Source organism: Pyxicephalus adspersus, chromosome 2 (genome assembly GCF_032062135.1).
Source record: "Pyxicephalus adspersus chromosome 2, UCB_Pads_2.0, whole genome shotgun sequence".
NCBI lineage: Eukaryota > Metazoa > Chordata > Amphibia > Anura > Pyxicephalidae > Pyxicephalus > Pyxicephalus adspersus.
This window is the reverse complement of record NC_092859.1, coordinates 157,839,288-157,848,180: the sequence shown is the minus strand read 5'-3', so window position 1 is coordinate 157,848,180 and position 8,893 is coordinate 157,839,288. Positions and strand designations below refer to the sequence as shown.

Here is an 8,893-nt window from a genome sequence, read left to right as displayed (position 1 = left end):
AGAACCTGGATATCTCCCACAATGGTGCGTACTTCTCCCTTTACAGAGCAGCAGAAAATAGCTCTGATGGCAATACAAAGAGCACTGGAAGTCCCTGATCCACAACTGTGGAAGAGGATAAATGTTTTAAGAGTTTGAGGAACAGAAAAAAACAAAGTTAGCACAATCCAAAGTACAGGTAAAAGTTCTGTCACATGAAAAAGCCAACGTTTCATAGCTGTGCAGGGTCCCTTCCACAAAGCAACATAATTACATTATTAAGTCACTATATTGCCTTGAGGAAGGGACCATGCATGGCCCAAAACTTTGACTTTTCAACATGAGAGTGCTTTTACAAAAAACAAGAATCCTGTACTTTGGAGTGTGGTGACTTTGTGAGTTTTACACAGCATCTTCCATGGCTTTCACTTCAAGCACCCTTCCTCTTTTACAAGGTCTGCTGCAAGGAGTGTATTCCTATCACTGACAGTTCGAGACAAAAACAACTTAATTGGCAACTTCACTAAATGGGACCTGTAGGAGAGATTGGGAAAAAATCTTATGGAAAGACAAAGTCAAGTTTGAGGCTTTCAGATAAAAAACCTTTGTGATGCTGGAGGGCCTATTGCCATCTGTTAAACCAAGGGGAGGAAATGTGATGGTCTGCGCTGCTTCGGTGATGGTAAATTGGGAGATTTATGCAGAGTAATTGAAGAAGGAGAATTATCAGTCCATTTTACACCACCATGCCATACCCTGTGCACAGTTGACACCAGTTCTGTCCTACAACAGGACAGTGACCTAAGGATCCAAACTATGCAGACAGCGGGGATTCTGTGTAGGACAGAATGGCCAGCACAGTGCCCAGATCTCAATCCTATCACACTGTTATGGGAGCAGCTTGACCGACAAGTATATAAGAAGTGCCCATCAAGACAACCCGACTTGTGGGAAGAGCCCAAAGAAGCATAGGGTGAAATCTCACCAGAAAGAATGCCCAAGGTTTGCCAAGCTGTAATTGTTACAAATAGAGGATTCTTTGTCAAAGTACAATGAACTATTATTTTAAATAACTGTCAATGACTATTTCATATTCATTTATTCCCATTTTTAATGCAAACTCATTCTTATTTTTCTTTTCATGAAAAGCAAAGATATTTCCAACTGACCCTAAACTTTTCAATTACAGCGTTTTATGTATATATATATATATATATATATATATAATATTCTTTGTTTTTTATTTCAAGCTTTTGTGTTACAGGAAATTAATAAAATGTGTGTTTTGGGAACACGTTTGCCTTGGAAACAATATCACCAACTAAATCTTTGTCCCAGGTCCATCTCTTATCAGTCCCCTGTGCAAAGCTCTTTAGAAAGTCACTATCCTAAAATCTTACCTTGCTCCTCTCCAGTCTTGATCTGCCTCCATATGCGCACTGTTTTATCATCACTGCAGGTTGCCAGCTGCTCTCCATTCTGATCAAAAGCCAGGCTCCAGACTGTAGACGTGTGGCCCTCCAGGGTGGCACAGCACACCCAGTCATCTTCCTCCTCCCGGTACAACTTAACACTGTCGTCATAGCTGGCGGAGGCTAAAAGCTGGAAGAGGACAGAAGTGAATGAGATGTCATTTTGTACAATATATACAATGCTATACCTATGGCAACTATAAGAACCCAAAACTATTTTATTCTACACAAATTTTTATAGATAAATGTAAAGTTATGTACTTGGGGGTAACAACATCCATGCTTCATACTGTCTAGGGGGGATACATTTGGGGGACTCAGAAATGGAGACGGATCTGGGGGTTCTGGTAGATCATAGACTTAATAACAGCATGCAATGCCAAGCTGCAATATATAAAGCTAGTAAAGTACTTTCTTGTGATAAAAGATGAATAGACTGCAGAGATGGAGACATAATCCTGTACAAAGCATTGGTCAGACCACATCTGGAATATGCAGTCCAGTTTTGGGCACCAGTTCACAAAAAGGACATTGTGGGATTGGAGAGAGTGCAGAGAAGGGCAACTAAACTAATAAAAGGAATGGAGGAGCTCCGCTATGAGGAGAGATTAGCTGAACTGAATTTATTCTCCCTTGAGAAGAGACGTTTAAGGGGGGATATGATCACCCTGTATAAATATATAAATGGTCCATATAGAGAACTCCCTTCCCCATTATTCACTGTAAGATCATTACAAAGCACAAGGGGGCGCTCTTTGCGTGTGGAGCAAAGAGGTTTAAGCTCCGGATAAGGAAGGGATTCTTCACTGTAAGGGCTGTGAAAATGTGGAATCGGCTCCCTCAGGAAGTAGTTTCAGCAAGTTCTATAGATTGCTTTATGAAAAAGCTGGATGATTTCTAGAAGCACAGAATATAACTGGGGATTAAGGCTTTAAAGTAAAAATAACAGAGACTGCTGATCCAGGGAACATCCAATTGCCTCATGGAATCAGGAAGGATTTTTTTTCCCCCTGTTGAAGCAAATTGTACCCGGGGATTTTTTGCCTTCTTCTAGATCAGCTATGCCTTATAGGGTTTTATATCTGGGATATGTTTATTTCCCTAGTGATTGAACTTGATGGACTTTGTCTTTTTTCAACCTAACCTACTAGGTAGGACTCTAGAAATTTGTAAAAATGATTGAAGATGCCCAAAAAACCATAAGGCTGCTTAGAAAATCAAACCTATGGTTTGTTAGTATGAAAGATTAAAATGTGTATGTTAAGTTACAAATTTTCATCCTTTGAGAGTGAGGACGGTGTCAGATATCATCCAGAATATTTAGGGGTCTCAAAAGTTAAGCTATAGATTTGATGTATAGTTTATATTCCTGGTTGTTAAATGCTGTAATTTCTTATCTTCAAATGGCTTTGTAAGGATTGTAATGGCATCCAAATAGGCTAAATGGCTTTTATTTGATTTTGGTGTATATATTGTGATTGGTATTTGATATTTTTTATATTTGTTATACCACTTTGGGTTGTCCCTTTAAACGATTGCGCCCCCCCCCCCATTTTACTTCTGTTTGTTACGTTTTTTTTAAATACCTTAAAAAAGGAAAAAATCTTTGAAATAAACAGAATTCAATAATTCAGAAAAAAAAACTCATGAATAAGTTTAGGGTGGCTGTAACCCCTCCAAAATAAATCTGTCCAGCATTCCAGGCCTTTTCCTTTTTTTTATTAATATAGTAAATTTTAATTTAGAGTACCTGTTACATTTTGACAGTAACTTACTATTTTCTTGTTAATGATGGCAACAATCTGCAGTCTTAGCTACTTCTGCAGTGTTGCCACCTTCTGTGCAGGTATTCTGGGTCATTCACAGGTTACTCGGCCCTTATCAGAAGGACGGCAGTGGTAAGTGGGAGCAAAGTGCCCTGCCATACCATTGTAATGGAAGGAATAGGCACTGTCAATGACTTCTCCTTACTCCATCAAGCTCTCACCTGCTTAGGGCGCCAGCAGAACAACCTGATGAGGCAGGTAAGTGTTTGATTGACAGTAGACTCCACCAGTCACACTGCTCCCACCTGCCCACCCCTCCACTTGTTCTGATCAGAGAGAGGGCAAGAAGGTCATGTGACCTGGGCCTAAAGCAAGAAATAAGAATATGTATAAACTGCAGCCAAATTTATTTTGTAGGAAATTCCCAACCTAGATTTGCAAAAAAAAAGCATTAATATGTACAACTGCTATAAGAACTGCTAGCCCTTTCTTGTTCTCACTCTATGAAGCATGCTGCTCCTTACACTGCAGACTGCAGACAGGCCGAATGCCAACAAAGCAATGCTCACACCGGACTGAGTTTGTGACAACAGCTTTCCAAAACAGGAAATAAAACAAAAGGGAAATGTGGGAAGGTATATATGCCAGATATATTTATATTTTAGGAATGGTTTATGACTTACCTCCTGGTGGGGGTGCCAAGCCACATGTTTCACATCTTGTGTGTGTGAATTCAGAACGCTGACACACTCGTATTCTTCTTCTTCATCCACTGGACAAAAGACAAAAACACATTAAAGTCCACATACATAGTGTCAAAAAAAGGAGAACCTGAGGGTTACCACAGTAAGGGGACTTTTAGGGCCAACATTCCTTAACTCAACAACTTTGTATAAAAAAATATCACTTTATTGGATTTAATATAAAAACATTTTCATTAAAACATATTTAAAAATGTGCAACATATAGGATATTTCTGCCTGGGCTACCAACCCAAAGGGCATACCCCACAGCCTTTCAAAGCGTTTTAAGGATAACTCTGCTTCTTCAGGAAAGAAGGAGGAGAAAGAGGACAGAAATATTTTATTCCTATAGCACAAACAGCCTCACCTGCAACAGGTAAGGACCGGCAAAAGCAGCAGCGTCCTAGAATTTTATTTCTATCAGTAAAGATTGGTTGTCATGTTCACAGTGAACCCAGTACTCTTTATTTTTATTTAACGTCACACTCTTTCTTGGTCCACAATAGACTCTAATTATTATTATTAATATACAGTATTTACATAGCGCCATCATATTACGCAGCGCTGTACAAAGTCCATAGTCGTGTCACTAACTGTCCCTCAAAGGAGCTCACAATCTAATGTCCCTACCATAGTCATATGTGAATAATGTAGTCTAAGGTCAATTGTTAGGGAGAAGCCAATTAACCTAACTGCATGTTTTTGGGATGTGGGAGGAAACCGGAGTACCCTGAGGAAACCCACGCAGACACGGGGAGAACCTGCAAACTCCATGCAGATAGTGTCCTGGCTGGGGATCAAACCTGGGACCTAGCGCTGCAAAGGCCGGAGTGCTAACCCCTGAGCCACCGTGCTGACTCTAGGTTTTTGCTTTATTCAATGTTTACCACCGAGAGTAGCCAGAGACCCGGGAGGTTGAGGTCAGTATATTCCTCTATTAAATCATGTCCTGCTGCTGCCTCTACCAGGCCGCAAGTGGAGCCTCCATGTGGGATGGTAATTAGGAGGTAGGCTGAACGTGAAACAATGTGTACAAAACAATTCACCTTTACAGATATATGAGGAATTGCGACTTTCACATGTAGCTAGATTGTATTCCAGGGAAGAGGAGGGGGTGAGGTAGGATCCCTATACAGTATACAATACAGAGCATACACAGCGCATATACTGCTCAAAGAGCACAGAGCATACACAGAACAGTACAACACAGTACATAGAACTCATGGAAAACCATTCACATATAACATGGAGCTCAGAAGAACCCAGTACAGACCATATAGCTAGACACAGATATTCCCTGAGTGATATAAAGGAGAACATCCCTTTAACCGATGCGTTTCGCTGACTGGCTTTATTAGAGGCCATTTATATAATGTGTCTTCCTTGGGTAGAGGGTACTCATTAAAGGGTTACTAGCGTTCCAAATGGCCGGTTCAAACATGAAGGATGACAAGGGAATGGTTACGATAAACTGTACAGACCGAGCCAGTCAGCAAAACGTGTCGGGATAAGGGATGTTCTCCTTTAAATCACTCAGGGAATATCTGTGTCTAGCTATATGGTCTCATATCTCATGATGGTAAAGGGAAAGACCGATCACAACCAAATTTTATGATTGTAATTTATTATTGTCTAAAAAGTTACATTGTCTATTATTTGTTCTAAGCACAATATATATTTTGATATGTCACAAAAAAACCCTGCTTTCCCTCTCCTTACTTTGAGATATATATACATATATACTGATATATGGCTGGCTTGCTTGTTTGCTGGGTGGGCGGTGGGACCAGGCTGAAGTGTGCATATCAAACAACCTTTGATTCACGGACCCTTGAAAAGGGTACTGGTGATATTTGGGAGACATTACCTTCACCTGATACCACTGACACTAATCCAGTCTTCTCCATAATACCAGCCTTGCATGCAGTGTGGGACTGACCCGGGTTTTAACATCACCTTGGTACTTTGGATATCTGTTTGTTTGCTTTGTTGTTCTGCTATCAAATCCCCTGAAGAAGTGGCTGCTGCCGCGAAACGCGTCAGTTGCAGAGAGAACATTCCTCCTATTGTGTGCCACTTCCCCCACACCTTATATTATAAGCTCTTTAGGCAGGGTCCTCTCCTCCTCCTATGTCACTGTCTGTATCTGTTTGTCTTTTGCACCCCCTATTTAATTTAAAGCGCTTCCTAATATGTTGGTGCTTTATAAATACTGTAGAAGATTAATAACTTTAGGCCCTGGTCACACTGGCGGTGAGGTTGCAATGAGGTTACTGCTTCCACATGTCAGGAAACTGCTGCCACTAAGGAAAGTCTACCTAAAGCCCCCGAGAGAATGAATGGCGCTGACAGTGGGTGGTACCACTGCGACTAGTTGTCAAATGTGCATTTAGTAAGAAACCAGCACTGCCCTATGAGTGGCCTAGTGGCTGGCAAGGAGCCTCATGGGACCGCTCAGTCCTGAAGCTGGTCTGACCTGCCCTTGAGTTCAGGTACACAGAAATGTCAGAAATCCTGAACCCAGTCTGTCACCGCCTGCACGGCCATGTTGACTACATTTTTGTGCATCAGTGTTTTCCCCGGCCCCTTTTAGCTGGGTGAACCACCCGGCACTTTTCATTTATACCTGAATGTTTTTGGGTTGAGTTACTGAAGGGTTGTGGCAGCCCCTGTATTGTGACCCAACTCTTCAGCATTCACCCAAAAACAACCAGGGTGGATAGGGAAATGTGCCAGGTGGTGCGCCCAGCTAAAAGGGGCCGGGGAAAACACTGATATCTTAAACAACAGGTCCACTTGTCACATGATCAGCTCACCTTCCCACACCCAGACGCTCTTGTCCCGGCTACATGTGGCCAGAAGGTTTCCAGAAGGTGCCCAGGCCACGGACTTGACCTCATTTTCGTGCCCCTCCAGGGTGGTAACCACCTAGAAAGAAGGGAGGATTATTAAAACATGACAACACTCCTGGGTTTTATTAATGTTCCCCGTTCTTTACCCCGACCTATACCCACCTCAAAATCCTCTTTCTTCTTCATCCAGATGCAGGTGGTGGCATCAAAACTGGCAGAAGCCAGGTAGTTACCGCAGGGTGACCATGCCACTTTCCTTACAGTGCGCTGGTGCCCTTCACTGAGGACTGACTTGCACACCCAGGAACCATCTGCAGAACAAGAAGCAGCAAAATGATTTGTGTGGATAAACAATAGAAGCCGCTGCAGTCCGGGTACAGGGCGGGGGGTAAAAAAAGTCATTTTCTGGAATAAATACCCCCGATTATCTGCTGGCTTTCATTAATAAGACACCAGAAGGATCAGAATGACACAAGAAATATGGGCCGAGGGCTCGTTCACAGCCGTGTGAAATGGAAAAACAACGCAACACATGCATTGGTGGGCCGGTTGTCAGTTATCCAATGATTGGCACTGCAGACGTCCAATTGTAAGATGCGGATTGTTACCCCACTATGGTGACCCCGTTATCTTAGTCACAGGTAATATACTCGCCTTCTTTGCCCCAGATGCGGATGATTTTATCTCCGCCGCACGAAGCCAGAAGCGTTCCAGATGGGTCCCATGCCAGGAACCAGCAGCGGGAGTTGGGGTGGGCGGTAACGCGAGTCAGCAGGGTGAGTGCGTCCTTCATCCTGGATCCCACCTATGGGAGGAGAGGTGGAGGTCACATGACTTCTAGCCTCTATTCTGCCCCCATTCCCCTATTTATACCGCCTCTATTCTGCCCCCATTCCCCTATTTATACCGCCTCTATTCTGCCCCCATTCCCCTATATGTACCCTCTCTATTCTGCCCCCATTCCCCTGTTTATACCCCCTCTATTCTGCCCCCATTCCCCTATTTATACTCCCTCTATTCTGCCCCCATTCCCCTATTTATACCCCTCCACGCAACCCCCATTCCCCTAGGTATACCCCTCCTCTCTGCCCTCATTCTTATAAACGGGAAAGAGCTCACAATTTAATGTCCCCCGCATAGTCATATGTCATTATTATGGTCTAAGGACAATTTTGGGGAAACAAATTAACCTAACTGCATGTTTTTGGAATGTGGGAGCAAACCAGAGTACCCGGAGGAAACCCACACAAACATGGGGAGAACCTACAAACTCCATGCAGATAGAGTCCTGGCTGAAATTCCAACTTGGACCTAGGGCAGAGTGCTGCCCCATGGGTTCTATATATATAACAGGGAATCTGACATTCCCTCAAATGTTCCCTATTCGGAATCTTCCGGGTCTATTTGTTTTATTAGCAAAAATTCCCACCAGGGAATGTTTGGGGGAATGTCAGATTCCCTGTTTTTTTATCCTTTGTTTTGTGTCTTGTTTATTTACATAAAGTAGTAAATGTGAAGCTGATCTATAATTCTCTACAAAGTTTTTACATTTTCCTCTAAAACCTTAAAAGTGCTTAAATAAGAAAGAATTTTTTAAAGGGGGGGGGGGGCAAGTTCCCCCTCGCATTTATTGCTGTGTACAGTTATTATTAAAGAGAATTTATATAGCACCAACATATTACGCAGCGCTGTACATTATATCGGGGTTGCAAATGACAGACTAATACAGACAGTGACACAGGAGGAGGAGAGGACCCTGACCAGAAGAGCTTACAATCTAGGAGGTGGGGGATGTATCACACAATAGGAGGGGGATATGGAATGGTGGGAAGTAATGAGGGTTTAGGAGACAGAATAACACGGGTAGGTGAGGTGGAAGCGTTGGGCTTTGAGGGCTCTATTAAATGAGCAGAAAGTAGGAGCAAGCTGAATAGTAGGAGGAGAGCATTCCAAAGAGATGGGGCAGCTCTAGAAAAGTCTTGGAGCCATGCGTGTGAGGAGGATATGAGTGAGGAAGTCATTGGAGGAGCGAAGAGACCGGCTAGGGGGGATTTTTTAATTTTATTTATACTCACCTGTGC

General features: G+C 42.8%; 1 protein-coding gene across 1 annotated transcript in view; it reads right to left on the bottom strand.

The window, feature by feature from the left end:
- The window catches only part of CIAO1 (cytosolic iron-sulfur assembly component 1), a 9,725-nt gene extending 2,089 nt beyond the window's left edge, over positions 1-7,636 (bottom strand). The window contains exons 1-5 of the mRNA XM_072402855.1: positions 7,467-7,636; positions 6,975-7,123; positions 6,777-6,888; positions 3,901-3,989; positions 1,380-1,581 (exon numbers count right to left, since the gene is read on the bottom strand). Of these exons, the coding sequence (XP_072258956.1) occupies positions 1,380-1,581; positions 3,901-3,989; positions 6,777-6,888; positions 6,975-7,123; positions 7,467-7,605 (691 nt within the window). The 5' untranslated portion in view covers positions 7,606-7,636. The remainder of the gene's footprint in view (positions 1-1,379; positions 1,582-3,900; positions 3,990-6,776; positions 6,889-6,974; positions 7,124-7,466) is intronic.
- Positions 7,637-8,893: the final 1,257 nt, after the last annotated feature.